General features: G+C 40.7%; 1 protein-coding gene across 3 annotated transcripts in view; it reads right to left on the bottom strand.

Moving 5' to 3' along the window:
• Nucleotides 1-4,379: 4,379 nt before the first annotated feature.
• The window catches only part of PEAK1 (pseudopodium enriched atypical kinase 1), a 60,034-nt gene continuing 46,125 nt past the window's right edge, over nucleotides 4,380-18,288 (bottom strand). For all 3 annotated transcript variants that reach the window (XM_030497752.1, XM_030497753.1, XM_030497754.1), the window contains one exon: nucleotides 4,380-11,882. In XM_030497752.1, coding sequence (XP_030353612.1) covers nucleotides 10,725-11,882 — 1,158 coding nt within the window. In that variant the 3' untranslated portion in view covers nucleotides 4,380-10,724. The remainder of the gene's footprint in view (nucleotides 11,883-18,288) is intronic.

The raw sequence follows: 18,288 nt of genomic DNA on the forward strand, positions 1-18,288 counted from the left end.
CTTCTCATAAGAAAGGCTACTCAGCAATGCCCAGGAATGAGTGGGAGAGCTGCTCCAAGGCAAAGTTGTCTCCTGCAGAACAGAGGTATTGACAGCACACCTGGAGACACAGAAGAGGATGGTGAATTGGCAGAGGACCTAGTCTCAATCTAGATGTATATTGGAGCTGAAATGGATTTCAGAGCAGCTTGATCTACTACTCCAGTGGTGTAGCTTTGAATTCCTTTCTTTTTAGAGGCTGTGTAATCTTGTACTTTCTTGTATGAGCAGCTATTATTAACATTGACAAAATGAACGTAGAATTCTATAAAAATCATTCTGTGGTGGATTTCATTGATGAAGTCTCCCAAGTCTTACAGGACAGTTGTGAGTCAGTGGTGAATAACATGTAAGTAGAAATACCGTTGAATAAGCCCTTGATTCTTGCATGCTTTTTCCCTCAAATGGGAAATGCTGTGTCCTTGAACACATTCCTTTGCCATGCTGTCCATCACTTCCTGAATCTGTGACACAGGAATTATGTCCTCCTTGTAAAGTGCTTAGGATCAGCACAAAACTCACATTGTATTTTTATTTTACTTTGGGTGAGTGGAGAAATAGAAAACCTTTTTAACCCTAAAAATTCTGTAAAAAATAGAAATCCTTTTGAGAAGACAGAAAATTGCGCCCAAGAACTAGTTCAGTGTTTCTGATTGCTGATTTACAGGAAGAAGTGATTAATCACCAAGTGAAATCTGTTCAAGATTAGCATAAATTGCAGAAGGTTGGAAAAGACTCCAGATGGATTTGAATTATTTGCAAAAGCAGACAAGAACAGCAAGGGAAATGTTGAGTTGGATGAACACGGACTGCTTCCTAACAAAAAAGTAAACTAAATAGTCTAATGTGAACATCCATAATTTTCCAAAGTCAAGGCTCTAGGCATGGAGATGTCTACCCAGGGCAAGCAGATAGGTTACTGATGGGCTGGAGATGAAGTAAGTTCTGTCATTTCTATGGAATATTGATGCCCTTGCTACTAGTCCCTCAGTTTGAGCTGTATCACCTTAAAACCATACAAAAAGAAGAGTCTCATGGCAATGAAGAGAGTGGGACTGTGTGCTGCAGTTTCTATGGAAGGAGAAGTCAAAGCCTTCGAGGAGGTGATACACACGGGTAGAAATGCTCATGCCACAGGGCAATGATTTGAGTGGTTCACTGCTGCAAAAGGGCCAGTGACAGTGACACTTGGGGGCTGGGTTTTATGAAGTAATAGCTGGCATTAAAACATTTATAACTAATGCCATTAGAAAATGTGTCAGGCAGTATCCCACAACATCACCTGGCATTCTGTTGCTCCTTCTTGTTTGAAGCTGAAGCACATCCTCATGTCCTGTGGTCACAGCGTTAGCAGTAGCTCCCATACATACATGAATATGTAAGATGGGGGATTAATGTGACAGCATAAACCTTTTTTTCCAGTAATGTAAATGGTAAAAGTTTGGAAGGAGACTTTCTTTCCTGGACAAGAGAAGTTGCATGACTAGCTAGCAGGTTATGGGATGTTCCTTGTCTTCTGATGGTTGAGGTAGTGGCTGTACATGGGCAGATTACCAGCCCATTTCCAACAGTAACTTGATTTGAATTTAGTGCCCACATAGGAACCAGGAGAATTTTATTATCTTGGTTTAATTCTCAGTTTTCTTTAGAAGAACATTTACGTTCTTTGCACTTTGGAGAGGTGCAAAGTTAATAGCTTGCTTCTTACAGATAAACTGCAGGGATTTCATGTTTTTTAAGGTTAATCTTTGCTGTTCACTGCAGTTAATCTAGGCCATTAAGACTCCAATGAAATCAGGCAAACCCTAGTGTCTGACATTAGATATGTAACTGCCCCCTCCCCTGCTGCACCCAGGTGCTGTCCCTGGGGCTGTTCTGTCTCTTAATGGCAGCATGGTGCTGTGCAGGGGGTATGGACTCTCTGCCACCCCAGAGTGCCAAGCCAGGTACTTTGGGTGATATCAATGACACAGCACATCCCAGAACCTCTAAAACACCATGCAACAGCTTGAGAAAGCAGCTTTCTAACTGGTTGTTGAACATGGGCTACTGACTGGTACCAAAAAGAACAAAAAGCCTCCCCATTCCCATTCCTTCCTCTTTTGGAGTATAAGCTGGGATAGTTTTGTGTCTTTACCTTGAGTGACTGAGTTACTTCCAACGTCTGCTTCTGTGCATGTCCTGACTCTGCCAGCTGCAATGTGACAAAAATAACACCTTAATGACAGCAAAACAAGGGGATGAGAGCAGGAGATGCTAACAGAAAATGCACATGTGATAGCTGTAATTTTAAGTTCTCTGATTTGATACACACGAATCTGCTCCAGAGTCTCCAAGCTGCCCTCCCAGTGGCTCCCCCAGTGTCAGTTTGCCAGACAATGACTTCTGTGCTCATTTGAAAGCACTGAAATGATAGCAAAAGCCTGCCTCCATCTTACAAGTGGATGGGCTCAGCACCAGGCTCTAGCATCGCCTCCTGAAGTAGCAGCAGCAGCACCAAGTGAAGCACAGTAGATCTGAAGACCCAACATGGTGTTTTAATGCGCATCTTTCTCCACAGACCTATGAGTCTTAGCTCAGAATTGAAAGGAAACTACAGCCTTTCTCTGCAGGGCAGATTGTGGCAAATGTTTAACTTGAACAGTTTGCCTTGTGAGCTGGCTGCTTCTATCTAATTCTGGTTAAAACCACTGCTGGGTAAGGAGTGATTCATATATGGCAGCATGGAAGCTCATTAACTTGAGTGAAAGGACCAGCCTGCAGAGCTCAAGCGATGCACGGAGATTTTCTAGAAAATAAAGGTTTATCATGCAGAGGAACATAGATCCTTAGGGCCTGTCTACCATAAGGTGAATTTCTGAGATGGTGAAAAACCTGATACAGACATTGTTGTATCAGCCGAAACCAGGCATCTGTTGGCTTCACTGGCATCCGCTTCTGGCACGAGCTGAAATGAGAATGCCAGTCTGCGACCGCTTAAGGACACCCACAGGAGACTTTGCACTGACATAACTAAATTAATTTCAAACAGATTTTATTTAAACTAGTATAATTATCATGTCTTGACAAGGTTTCAGTCTATGTTTGCATATCCTTTCCCTCCAGAGCAGTGATTGCCACTGACAAATGGCATAATCTGACTTTGTTGAGCTAAGTCAAGTCCGTGGCACTTTGTTGAAGTGAACAGGGATTACTCTGGCAAAGCCAAAATATCTGTCAGGCTGTTAAACGTATTGCACATTTAGTGACACCTCTGGAGCCAGTTAGCTTTGTGTTCTTATAAAAGATGAGGACAATAGCTTAAACTGGTTTTGAAAGGCTTTGAAACTGTGTCTATGGAATAAATGTGAAAAGCCTGTAGTAGTTAACACTCTAGACTAATTCTCATCATCGAAATTGATGACGTACCTGCGCAAATCCACTATAGCTGTGGGAAGAATGGAGCCCTCAGGATGCTGGGTTTTAGTTTGGGGTTTTTTAAGAGCATTTGTGAGCAGTGTGCTTGTCGTGCAGAAGCACAGCACTGCTCTGATGGAAATGGTGTCATCTGTTCTATGCTAATAAATCAGCATCTGCAGCCACCACTGCTGCCTATCAAATCTGAGTACAAAATTGAGCTGTTTGATCTCACTGCCACTGAAGTGTGTCTGCATGATCATGGAAGATGCATATTATCCCATCTGTTTTTCACAGCCCCTCCATCAGGTTGTATGCTTCAAGGTAACGGATCAGACACAACGAATTTCTCTGCAGACAACTGCCTTAGAGGCATCCTGCTTTGTCACAGCATATAAAATTTGATTTAAGAGTCATTTTATTCCTTCACAGCAGGTCATTTAAGCCCTGTCCACACTCGGGAAATAGCTAACTTTGGCTCAGCTCCTTTAGTGATAACGGCTGCCCCAGTGTGGGCATTTGACTGTCTCTGTTTTCATTAATGTGTCAAGTCACTTCTCTCCAAGAAAGCCTTACACGACTCTTGTTCAATCAACAGCAGCTGCTGGTGGCCACTTTATTTTTGGGCTGCTACTGTCACTTGTCCAGATGGAGCCAAAATAGTGCCAGCCATGGTGAGGCTTCTGGGGAAAACACCAGAGGTGGAGGTGCTGCAATGTCACAAGCACTGGCAATTCCTGCACCTGGGAAGCCTGGCCACTGTGGTGGCAAGGCTGGAGGTGCTGAGCATCAGTCTCCTCAACCAGATTCTGTATCTGCCCCACTGCAAACCAACCAGCTATTCTTGTAGTAACATCTTTTGCTGAACTTGCTACATGCATTTTCCTGAGAAACACACATTTTTGCCTAATTCTAGGAAGAGAGAAAAATGAGACAACTGCAGGTTTGATTTGGAGTGTAATAAAACTAGTTTATTTACACAGTAACATGAATGCCACAGAGTACACAGCAAAGTACCACAGCAAACCAGAGTGTAACTGCCCCTGATCACAAAGGAAGGCTTGAAGTTTACATACTTATATAAAAATGTGTAAATATCGATATGAAGCACCAGATAAAAGCAATGCAACCAGGAATTCCAAATACAAATTACCCACAAGAATGGAGCTGAAATAAAAATTAAAAAAAAAAAAAAAAACCAAACCCAAACAAATCCCTTATTGAAGGGATTCAAGAAATCCCATTTACAAAAGTCCATCACTTTTTGAATCCCTAATGGAAAAATAAGTTGTCCCCTTTTATTAAAAACAAGCACATATTCTTCAATGCTCAGCATAATCAAGTGTTAAAAGAAAAAAACCCAAGAATTTCAACTGCAAAACCTTCTAATACCAACAAGCCAAAGGACAAAGAAACAGAAATTTCGAGTCATTTTGGAAGAGGTGTTATTTATGAAATGACCATATTCAAATTTACACACTCTTAAATATATATTATATATACAATATATAATATATGTATTTTCAAGCAAAAGGGGCAAAGACTACTTTTGGGATACAAAAATTCATATACATACATATATATATTAAAACATGCCCACACGCACGAATATATATATGTGTATATATATGAACAAATATTTCCTCCATATAAAAAAAGTTCCAACCTCTTCTAAATCCCTGAAATCTTCCCCTCGCATTAATGGAAAAAAAAAAAATAATCTTTATAGTCTGAAGTACAAACCAAATTTCCAAATTCTGTCGAGTGGTAAAATGCTTATGTACAGGTAAGTTGAGTATTTCATTTCTCACTGGCAACTCTGCTTGATCTGAAAGCATTCTGTGGTTTCCAACTAAATGCTGAGTGGAGCACCAGTCCAAGGAGACTTACAGGAAATCAGTTCAGTTACATTCTACACCTATTCAAAATCTCCATCCTTCTAATACTGCATCCAGGTGAATAATAAAAGCCATACAAATATCTACTAGAAATCCTCTGCCACACAGCAGTGGGAAAGACTCGCTCCTCCTGTTGGAGCTGAGGGTGCCCTAAAGAAACTTCTCCCCAGTATTTCTTTTGAAGAGTATTTTTTGTGTATTCCTCTCTTGAAGTGTTTGGAATCCAGATGATTGTTTACAGAGTATTTCCACAGGTGTATTTTTATAGAGGTACTTGAAATTCTATTCTGCACTTCTTTGATGTTATCTTACTGCACAAGTACATCATCAGCACATCTCCCTCTACATGGACTGAAGGAGGCTGATTGTGCTCTAGGTTTTATAGGAGTTTTAGCAGAACCAGAACTACATCTGCAAAATTAGAGTAAAACAGATAGCCCAGTCATGCAGGGGGTAATAGTCATGTACTGCTTCTCCAGAGAAACAGCTTAATTCCTATCTGGGGAAGGAGGGAAAGGAAAGTGCATTAAAAGGTCTGATTCAGTTTCCATTGTATCCCTCAGAAAAGTTACAATTGATTTAAACAAATCCAGGTCTATTTAATTTATATTTACACATGAATTTAATTGCTATTGCAAACAGAAGAATTAATTAAGAATTAATTTAGGTGGGGCATGTCAGCACAAGAATTGAGAAACACACATTTTATTTCAGCAGCAAATACTATTTTTAGATGCCAAAGTTAAGGACCTACGGTGTGAAGCTGGTGAATAAATTCTCCAAGTAGCTGAACCCTAACACACACGTGATTTATTTAAATAATATATTTTCTCTTTCTAACATGTGGGAATTCCCCTGTGCTAACATGTCAAGATGATCCATTCATACCTTGTAGGTGCTGCCGGGATGTGTGGAGCAAAAAAGATTTAAGGTGGAACATTTCTGTAATTGCTACATGCATTCTTGTCTGTGGGCCAGCAACGTATCCTAGCTTGAGTTATCGATTTCATCATGTCTGGGTATTGCAGGAAGATTTGGCTTCTGTATTTGGACATTTCAGAAGCTCCAGAATAAAATCCTGGATTTCCTCACTCCTGAAAACTTGTAGGGAAGTTTTTACTAGTAGATTCTCTTTATATTCACCTGGTTATGCATGTTAACTGGATCAGGTCTAAGGTTTGAAAGATAATTAGTGAATAAGTAATTCCCATTTAAGAAATACAAACCAAAACCATTTTCCATAGCATCTTAGGAGTAGTTTTGTAGAATTCCTGTTTTAACAGAGGTTTGCATTTCACACCCAAGAGTATGAAATGCAGCACATCCACTACCTGTAGCAGGAGCAGCACATCTTACCTTCACTGCTTCTTCCAGACTAATCAGATTCATCATCTCCTAGAAGCTGAGTGTGTCTGCAGTAGATTGTCAAAGCAATAGACTTCTTTTGATGCTGTGGTCAGTCTGGACCAATCGACTTGTTATCCACTACTGTTCTCCCTGTGCAGATCCCAAATTTGAAAACCCAGGATTTTGTTAGTTCAGGTTTATGCTGTACTACAAGCAACCTAAAGGAACTCATTCACTGAAACACCAAACCAAATCTCACTGAATAGATCAACTCAGTGTCATACAAAGGACAGCATTGAATTGTGTGGAAGTCTTTTGCATCTTAATGTGGGCAGTATTATTTCTAGGGCTATTATGAAAAGAATAAGATTTCCACCAACTGACCAGCTACATTTGAGTTTCTTGACAAGGCACTAAACATTGTGAATCCAATCACTGTGCTCTCTCTGTAACATTAGAGAGGGTTTAAATGGCTCTAATAGGATCGGAAACCACTCATCATAATTCTTCAAACAAGCATTTGATTTTCCCAGAAATTAGCTTCCACTGGAAAAATCTTTAGAGTTCATGTTAAAAATATTTGAATGACAGCTTTTATTAATAGAAAAATATATATTTACAGTCAATACTGTTATCTTAGATTTGCAGCTCTTCCTATTTCTTGAGCTCAACTGAAAGTGCGACATTGCTAAAAACAAACATAATTCAAGAACTGTGCACATATTCAAGTAAGTTGTAACATGCACAGCCAGGGGGGTTGTTCCTGTCATACACAGGATCCCAGTTACAAACAGAGCGGGTTTTTTTCCTTTTGCTTAGCAATTATGCTGTAGCATTCTTAGGATGTGTTTACAATCAGTTTAATGCATACATTCTTGTATATTTATGTGGCACTATGTGTTGCCAGGATGGAGAACCACCACAAACACACTTACAATCATCAGTTATGGGCATATCTGCAAAGTCAGACTCAAGCTCGCCGAGGAATAGCTCAGGCCAGATTGTGTTCGACTACTTTGACCATTCTTTCTTTTTGAAAGAGAAAAACCACACAACATTACAAATTGCTAAAGTTTACCCAGTGCTGCACAAGAAAGAGATTGGTAGTGAACATCTATCCATGCTTGATTATACTGCAGAGCTAAAATGAGTATTGGTTCATCACAAAAAGATACAAACTGAAATTAGATAGCTAGAGATACAAAGGCTTCGGACCAGCTGCATTAAATACGGATGGTTGTAAAACATTCAAAATTCAGCTTTGCATGTGCATGTTGACATGAAAGTGACACTGAGAACACGTGTCCGTGAACACGGAAACACCTACCGGCTTCAAGGATTCAGCCCACTGCAATGGCAAGTGGTCCAGGAATTGCTCGTACAGCCTGTATGAGTTAGGTGAGAAGTTATGTGCACACACACACTACAAAACAAACACAAAACCAGACCACAGAGAACAAGAAGCCCTACTTGTAGCTCAACACATTGTGACTAATAGCTAGTAGATAGTACGCAAGTGACTTGTCATGCTCAGTGTATTTAAACTATGAGAGCATTGCCCTCCTGTGTCCAGATAAAGCAGGGCTGCATTGAACATGTGTGTGATTCTTTGTCAAGGTTCTTCTACAAGCTGCTCAGCAGTAGCGTAGAAACTTGCTTTCCCAATGTAGTGGAAGTACCTCAACTACATACATTGCACTTGGGCTTTTAATGCACTGTCTTCTTTTTCTGCATCAATGCCACCATCCTAACCTTTTTGCCAAAAAGAGAAAGAAAAAATATATATATCACATTAAAATATATTATCCTTATCCTTGCCTGATCCTTCACTGATACAGCTGAATCAAACAACAGAATAATCATCAGAAGTTTAAAAGAAAATATCTTTAGAAAGGTCACAAAGACAGTCTATACTACGGCACAATCGATGTAGGCTTCCACACACTATTCAGCTTAGCTCTGAGAGACGCCAGAGAAGAATAATAGAGACATTTCAACCCCTCCAGATGTACGGTGTGGATCCAGAGCTAGTTTTGCTGACTTTAAGCCTGCAGGACTGTTTGTTCAGTTTCCATGTATCTGGTCCAAGCATGCATATGCTGTATAAAGTGGCTATTTGTTTCAAGGCTGAAGTGAATTGATTCCTCACAGTTTTAACAATTAAAATGAAACATCAATCCATAAAAAGAACACATGGATATCTGTGCATTTATGTGCCAGGAAAAGTAAAGGAAGGGGCTGCAGATCTAGCATCAGGTAAAGGCTGGTGTGTAAAGTGAACACTGTAATGTACAGCTTTAAAAAAATACATACAAGAATTGCACATAGATCCATAGGAGCGAAGCACAGGCTCGTAACTAGGGCTGTCTGCTTTCCATCACCCAGGTCAGAATATTGGGTATCACTTTTTCCCCTGCATCCAGATCAGTTCTTCGGAGCGCTTCAGGAAGCAATTCAGAGCCTAGCAATACTGAGCAAAGCTACTGTCTGTACAGCTGTGGAGGTTCCAGAGGAAACGGCCCTGAGGTCAGGGAAGGAAGGAAGGAAGGAAGGAAGGAAGTCAGCCAGCAGTGGCCTCTCAAAGTGAAAAGCTCCTTCAGGTTGAGTTTTTAAAAATGCTGTCTCTGATCCTAATTCCTGCTCTAGTCCAAACCTCTGCAATGCTCTTTGTGCTATCCTAACAACATTCCATTTTTAGGGTCTTGTCTATAGCAATCTTAGAAAACACTAGTTATAACAGACAAGAGATAAGCAGCCAAACACCGCTGTGGGGAAAGTGGATCACGATACTGTTAGTTGTGGCTGCCAAACCTAACAGCTCCCTCAATAATTAAACAAGTGTTTTTGCCCCCTTGTTTTTACCCTTCAGAGAACTGTGTCTGCAGTAAAAGTGTCTCCATGTGGCCTGTTAGCTACACACAGACAAGCTCTAAACATTTCTATCTCCTGCCAACATACCAGCAGAGCCAATTTCAGTCCCACTTCGCAATATGGCACAAGTGACAAGAGCAGACCAAAATAAAGCAGAAGAAGGTGGCTGTTATTTTTATCCCAGATTCATAGCAGTGATTGTCAGAGAAGGTTATGTACGTCCTATCCATTTCAAGTCAGGCTTTAGTGCCTTTTGCGATGGAAGGGGAATTTCAATTGCCCACCATGTGTTGTATTGTTCTTGTATAAACATGGTTATAGCTACAGTACATCAACAGTCCAGGCTCGTGAATGTCATGTAGGAAATGGGATAGACAAAGTGTGCATAGTCTGCTTTTTAATGCAGAGGTCTTAAGCTAAGGGTAATGGTCTGATTAAGGCAGTGTTGTTGAAATCATGGCTCCGTGATTGGAAAGGAGATGGGTAGGCAGTGAGTCAGAGAAGGAGGGAGGAGGACTGAGCACAGATGCTTACTGCCCACTGAGACTTGCTGCAGTCAGCAGGGGAGCCACAGCTGGGGAGGGGAAAAAAGAAGGTGTAAAGTGTAAGAGAAAGATCAGAATCTGTTTGGCTGAGACCAAAGGAAAGAGGAGTCACCCACCTGGGAGGGCACTGACCAAGCTGAGGGCAAATTCTGCGTGGTATGTGGAATGGAAGCAAATGAGTGTTTTGTGGCATGGTGGATCATTCATCTCACACTTACAACTAATCCATCTCTGCCTATGGTCACTGCTATTCACTAACCAATGCTACATACGGAAATGACAGAAGCTAACCAGCAGAGGAGGGCAATTTGCTTACTGCAGTGGTAGAAATAGTGGTATCAAAGTTTGCTCTCCTTTTCAGCCAGATATTAATCAAGTTACATACTGATCCAAATGCAGTCATGTACATATAATCAATCCCTAACAGGCCTGGCAAAAAAGCAGAGTTTCTGTCATACTGGGTACAGGATGCAATTTCTCCAATTAGAACCTATTTGCTCAGAGTTGCTGGCTTTGATATCTAGGCTATTTCTTAACACTTGTATGAAGTGTGAGCCCTAGGGCAAGCTGGAGGGAGGGCTGGGGTGGAGGTGGGAGGTGCTTCATGAAAAGCAACAGGCTCTACAAACTAGTGCTGCTTCATGATTCTCACAATGCGGTGAAGTGAGTCTGTAGTGGCAAAAGCCAGATATTGACAACAAAGCCAGTCTTCCAGAATAACTCCACAGTCCCTGTCCAAGGACTTTTCTGCAAACTTGATCATCAGCAGCGTCCTTTTTATATCCAGCCAGTTCTGAAGCACAGCATCTCTCCGCGAGGGGTTGGAAGATGTACTTAGAGCGTGGAACAAGTCCTCACGCGGACCCCAAAGCAAACACTGAAGGATTCCCTTTGCTTCTGATATCAGGATCCTCTCTGAAGGGTTGGGATTCAGCAGGCAGCTGGCAAGTTGTTGAAGCCCTTGAGAGTAGAGGGAACGGCAAGGAATCTTGGGGAGATCAGCACGAGTATACTCCTTCTCTTTCAGCTCTGGATTCTCATCAAAGGGGTTGGGTAAGTGCAGCATTTCGTAGATGAGGATGCCAGTCTGGAACTCATCACACTTTTTGTACTGTGTCGCAGTGATGATTTCTGGAGCAAGGCGGGACTGATCCCGTAGGACCTCAGGATCCACCATATGACTCTTCTGCTTGGCCTGGGAGAAATTGCTCACTATTAATCTGGCTGGGCAAGCAGTGTTGGGACTGGGTTCCATGGACTCAGGGCTCAGAGGGCTGCCTCCTGGTCTGGAATGAACGAGCAGCAGGTTCTCTAAGCGCAGATCACAGTGTGTGATATGATAGGGTTTCAGGTGCTCCAGGCCCAAACACAGCTGTAGAAGAAGCAGACAGACCTGCCTCTCGTATAAATCTGGGCTCTTTGCATGGCGGGGCGCAGATTCTCGCACAAAGTCGGCCACTGTTAAGTATGGGACCTCCCGCGTGATGACCACAACGCGGCTGCATGGCTTGCTGATGGTCCCCTGGTTGCTTGAGCTGTCTTTCTGTGAAGCCTCTGGACTGACAGGAGTGTCTCTGTTCTTTTGCTCAGGCTCTTTCTCCTCTTCTTCCTGCTCTTCTTCTTCCACCTCTGGCGCATCAGCGTCCTCCCACGGAAGGAGCCGAACTGGCACTTCAGCAAGGAAATGGCCACAGTCCTGTTGGATGTTAAAGTTGATAGCCAGGCTCTGCCGGATAGACAGGCTGTGATAATACTGCTGGGATTCCTTAGCTTTGCTCTTACAAATCTGGGGGAAGAAAATAAACAGAACAGACATAACTCTTAAATTTGTAAATTATATATCTCTGTATATATTTAATATGTACTTTGTTGATGGGTATCTACAGTCTAGCCCTAAACACAAACACTGAGAAAGCTTTTTCCTGAACCGACCTTGGCAGCCTATCTTAGGGCACGTGAACAGTTTCCATCGGATAGTGAGCAACTGCGCACCAACACGTGCAGACAGCTCGCCCTGTGCATATATTGTTCACTGGAGAATACAGCTCAGGCAGGTTGTACTCCTAGTCAGAACAGCAGCTGACACATGGCAAATGCACAGTGAAGCTCACTTTACAATTACTGTTTATCCATATAGTTTTATTTTGTGTTCTTCTCTCAGCTTTGTGTGAAGCTTGAACAAGATAAAAATAATCAATAGCAACAGGAGATACCAACAAACATGCATAGAATATCTGAGAGTATTATCAAACGATTGCAGGACTGTTAGCACACCATAACACCTGTGAGCTGAGCTAAGTGACTGGATTCATGCTCCTTGCCCACTGTAACTGGAAACTGAAATCTATCAGCTGTGTCAAGCTAACACATCATGTCTGCAGTGAAGGGTGTATGTGTGCATGGCAGAGGCTGTTGGCAAGAGTACTTGCTGTGCATGAGATGAGGAATGGAAACCAAGTAGAACATGCTACCTTAACTGCGTTGATCCTAAGTATATGTTTTCATTTTGCCATATAGAGCTGTATTTAATTCTGTCCAGCAATATCTTGTTGATATGTATATTATTGCCATAATAATTATCCTTAATAATTGTTGGCACTGCCATAACAATTGGCTGCTCCAACCCCCTGACAACAGTCACTGGACAACCCCTATTAGGGCCTCAGTCCTAAGGCATTTACTGATTAACATTACAGCCTTACAAAGACTCAGGTGTGTTGAACTCTGCATGTCAAGCTTAGTTCTACTGACTTCAGGGAGATCATTTGAAGTGTGTAAAGTTCAGTGTATGTTCTAAGCTTCACAACGTTAGAGCCCAAGCATTCAGTTGGTATAATGCACCAACAGGTCTTAACTGCAAAGCTCAAAGGAAGAGGAATACATCTCACTAAAAAACAAAACAGAACTTTCATCTTTTATATGCTTATGTGGTTAAGAAATACAGTCTAATGGGAGATTTAGTGTTATGCTTGTTGATGAGAAAAGTGCATTGACAATAATCATATGAAAGTAGACACAAGTAGTAACAGTATTTTGATTGTCCTCCTGTCTTTGATACCGTGCATTTAAATTTCCCTGCGTATTATGTACACAATGGTTTAAACTGTTTGTAACTGCCATGCATAAACAAATGTGAAAAATGCATTTCCTAGTGAATTTTGAGTGAGGAAAGTCATAGTTCTGTGGAAATGCTGAGATTTGCCCTGTTTGGACAGTGGCTCTTGTCAATTCATATTTTCAATTATATTCTATCCTGTTAGAGGTGAAGTCAGTTCCTGATGAAAAGTCCCCCCCTCCCTTCTCTCAAGGGTTACAAAAGTTTAAACAAATATAGTAAAAAGGCAGCATTAACCTTTGAATTATACATAAAAAGAAAATGCCAGCTGATTGTGTCTTGGAGACACAGATTTATTACATACTTAATACTGCACAGAAGGCAGAAGTAGAAAAGTGTTATATAGACCCTACCAGCATGTATCAAATCGAGAGTGGGAGAACAGCTATTAAGGAAAATGGAATAATTTAGTCTTTCATGCCCTGCAAGTCCATGGCCTTTTTCTTGTACAGCCAACCATGGGAATAATAAATTCCAACTGCACAGAAAGTTCAGTGTGTTGTAATCCAGCCTTTCGTTTTAAAAATACTTAAGTGACCTAATCCAAAATATAAACCCATTCTGAAAGAGTTTAATTTTAAGATCAAGCTTACTTGCTGGTAAGAAAAGTGCAAACAAGCACTTGCCCTTAGCTTTTGTACTATATTATATTCTATTAGAAATCTATAATCCACAGAGTATTTGTTCTTAAAACAAATACTTCTCAATTTGGTGAACACAAAAACCTTATGAAAAGGATTTCGCCTTGCCAACAGAAAAAGCAAAAGAAATGAGACTTACTCCTAGTTTCTAATTTCAGTCCCAGGCAGCCTATTTTTCCTGCTTACTTCAGAAAAGGGCTCTCAAATGGTACAAAAGCAACTCTCACAGGCCTTTGTGGAGGTGCTGATGCTTCCTTCTGATTTCCAAATGACTGGCCATGCACCTCAGATTTCAGCTATTAGGGCAGAGTATGCTGCCTTTGCACCCGTTCCCTTTTCCTCTGAGCCAGCAGAACTGGCTGGATCATTCCTAAGGAATGCCTTTCCAACCTACTAAAAACACTCCAAAAGTGAGTTGTCCTTCTCTATCTTCTCCTTTCTCTTTCTTCCTGTTATTCAATCTTAAGCCTATTTTACAAATTAAACTGACGGCCCTTCTCCTAGCTCGTATATTAAAAAATATTGATTCCTATCTTTTAAGATTATACCTGTACACTTGGGAAAATGTAATTTTTCCCTTCTTCCTTGCCTTCTTTTCCCTCATTCCTCCTATCTTTATTTCTAACTCTCCAATTCTTGTTGCTCTTTTCTGGATTCTCCCCATTTTTTACATCTTTCTGAAGAGTGGTACCCTATAATGAATACACTATTCCAGTGAAGACCTCTCCAGCATCAAGCATTGTATGTAATGATCCTTGTAACTTCCCAGAGTGAACAAGTCACATTATTAACTCCATTGTTACTGTGGTCCATGAAAACCTTGAGCAGTGTCCACTCTCAAGTGTGAATCAACAGCAAAACTTTTCCCAATGTAATTTTCAGGAGTTTCAGACTCCTCTCTTTATACCAACAAAATAGAAATGAAAGGCTAAATACTATTATGATTAAAATCCAAACTAAAATGACTGCATTCGTGAAAACAGTTTTCCCCTCCTTATTCTGCTGTTAAAGAAGATAACCAATAAAGCCACAAATGCCCTATAGCAATGGCTTTTGGACAGTTTTACTTCTCTTGTTTGAGACAGGGAAGTATATGGGTACATGAACATGCGTGCACTATCTACAAAGTCAAGAGAGCTGAGATCTGGTTAGAGAGGTATTTTCTGCTTCTTGCTTTTGGTTTATGAACACCATGAAGTGAGAAGTGAGAAGAGGCAGCTGGGTTATTTAAGGCTGATTAAATCGCTGACTATAGAAACAAACACTAAAATCTGTACACTAGATGCTTTAGACTTGCCAAGGGGAATGGAGAGCTAGGCTGGCTACCGGCTGCACCCCAGAACTGGAGTATGACACTAAATGGTCACCTATCTGAATTCAGAAAACACTTTCTAAAAGACAAACCTGCAATAAACTAATGTTCCTGTAAGCATCTGGCTACTCTTCAGACTTCTGCTGTGAAATGCAGCTGCGTGAGTCCAGGTAACTCCCAGGGCTTTAGATTGCACAGCTCAAGTTCTTATTTACCAATATCTCATTTGAATGAGGAAAATGTACTGAAAGCAGTGGAGACAGATGCAGTTTTCTTACTGATATGTTCAAAGACAGCTTATAGAATGTAAATTTAATTTACTGACAAATTTCTTGTACTATTTTATCATTTTCTGAGTTGCAGATTCTACTCAGAACTCTATTTTATATTCCCATTTTGCGAGAGTGCTGAATGTTAGTGTTTAATACTATTAAGGGGTGACAATGCTCACACTAGCATTTTGTATTGGAATAACTCTGCTATCCCCTAAAACTGTCATCAGAATCACCAAAATGGAATATTTCCAAAATGGTTAGAGTCAGGAATGCAACCAAACTCTAAATTTACATTTGAAAACATTTAGGGAGCAGTGTTTTGGACTGCTTGCGATGCATTGCTAAAGGAGCGGATACAGAGCTTTTCTGTTTGTGACAGTTAATGCTGTGTCAAAACCGTGAGTAAATATACGGCCCAGTTTTCTTTGCATGATTTTTAAAGTTTTTGTCTGTTCCAGTTAATTACTCTAAAAAACCCATGGAAAGCCTGTTGCCTTTTACATACCTAGTATGTTGAATTCCTATTATTTTGAGCATGGGAAAAGAAGAAGGTGAAAATACTTGGACTGAAACACCAACAGAAAGTAGGATCAATCAGTCATTTACCATTTGCTTTAATGAAATACAATCAGCTGAGCTATGAAGATATGGTATGTGATAGTAGCTGAAAGGAAGGTGTTGATAAGGGCTTGGCAAACCTTATTTTGAAAGCTGATAAAGAGCTGGTTGTTCAAAAGATGAAGCAATGTTGGTAAAAAGCCCTTCCACATGATGCGAGAAAGCAATGAGAAAAAAAGGAGAGATCCGAGCAGGAATGAATGGAAACTTTCCTCTTCCTTTTCACTGGGATGCACTGTCATCATCTATCTTTTCTTTAGTGCATCGATATGAACTAAACTTCAGTCACATTTATAGGGGTGGGAACAAGTTTCTATATATCCCACTGTTGCCATTTTCTCCCCTCTGCCCCCATCCCTAAGAAGCAAGATTTTAATGGTTCAGAGCTTCTAAAAACTGTTCTGCATTTGCTTTTCTTTTTTCTTTATGAGGCCAGTAGCCTACTACGCCATCAGCTGACTTCCACTTTACCAGCAGGGAATCTCATTTCCACTCTGTCCTATGCATTTTCCAGGGCGTCAGTGAACTTAAAGCACGATGAATATTGTGGGAAATGAATTTACAAATGCTGAAAATGAGAAACACAGAAGATCACAAAGACTGCACCATCTGTGCTCCTGCGTTGTATTGCACAGAGGGACAACTGCAAATGAAATTCTGTGTAGAATGAAAGCTTGATAATCCCAAATTGATAGCTTGTTCTTGGCACAACCTTGTTTTCCAAGGAGGCCAGTTTGATCTCTGACTGACCTCATTTTCTAGATCTGGCCTTGGAATAGAGCTTTGACTTTTTAATGAAGTGCCAAAATACAGAATTCTACGCTGCTGTGACTGAACTCGGAATGGGCTGAAAGTTGAACGTACAGAGCTTGATTTTCATCTGAAGCACGAAGTTCTGGGATGACCTTTAGTAACACTTCTGCCAAGCAGCTCCACTAGGAAACTGAATTACTAAAACCCCACCTTAGCACACTTCGACAAACTAAACAGAACTGGAAAATAATTGTCAGCTGCAACAAGGAAACTGTCAGCCAAATTCAGCCCAATAACTATTTTCTTCTGCATTGCTCCGCTTTATGCTTGCGACAGGACTCTTAGCACAAAGCTTAAGGTTTTACTGCTCAAGGAACTGATGCTGCTGCCCTGTATCAGTCAAAGCAATAAATTTTAACTGCTCGTTTTGAGCTGTTTGCACCTTTGCAATTCCTGTTATCCTACCTGAAGTGCATTGCAACATGTGCCTGTGGCCAGAACACACAAGCTGCAGGCCATAACCGCGCTGGATTTGACGGCTGTATTGTTCCGTGTGGACTCTGAATCATGATTTCGATGTGTCTGTCTGATATTGTACAGTAATTTCCTTGTGAGTTTAATACTGAAAGTGGCAGTAGTTTACCCCAGTGACACAGTAATTACCTTGTCTAACTGTTACTTATTTTGAGTAATCTTCTTTTTCCCCAGTAGAAAAGATCTGTCGTATCACTGCCTTATTCAATCTCTGTACAGATACCAAGAATTAAACTCATCCAGGCCACCCTGTACAAAAAGCTTGTGCTCTCTGCTTTTACTTTAATGTAACCTTTCTACTACATATTTGGAATTACTGATAAGACTGTGGTTTCAGATGAATGTTTATCCATATTGTCCTAGATCTACCTTAGTGGTACTGCACTCAGTGAAGGAAAAATACTTCAGGGACTAGAATTTTATGGAAACCTTTCCAGTAAGGGAACTTCTGGTTTTTCCATTTGGAAAAGTAGTTTTCTGCTCATGACTTATTTACTGGTTTTCACTTATGTTTCAGTCAAAATAATTTCCACATGACTTCCTGCAACATTTTTTTGCACAGGATGTTTACTGGCAGATTAGGTGGGAGTGAAGCAAAAAGCATAATACAATGCTTTGAAACAACATACCCCTGCAAACAATGTTTCCTCAAGCATTCACACCAACAAGTTGTGCCCTTCACCAAGTTCATCAGAGCGTCTTTGGTGATACCACCAAAATACACTGGTACATGCATCTGCACAAAAGGTTAATTCCACTTCATTTAATTCAGCAGTAGCCAAATAGTTAAAGCTTAATTTTTAACAGCGCTTCTGTAATTCTACTTTTGGAGATACAATCTTAAAATGTAATTTTTCTTTTTTACTTATGTATTAAGACTTCACACTCTTTGGGGGTGAATCTCTTGTTTTCTATGAAGGGAATAAGAATTCAGAAATTCCACT

The sequence above is a fragment of the Strigops habroptila genome, chromosome 9, assembly GCF_004027225.2.
Source record: "Strigops habroptila isolate Jane chromosome 9, bStrHab1.2.pri, whole genome shotgun sequence".
Taxonomy (NCBI): Eukaryota; Metazoa; Chordata; class Aves; order Psittaciformes; family Psittacidae; genus Strigops; species Strigops habroptila.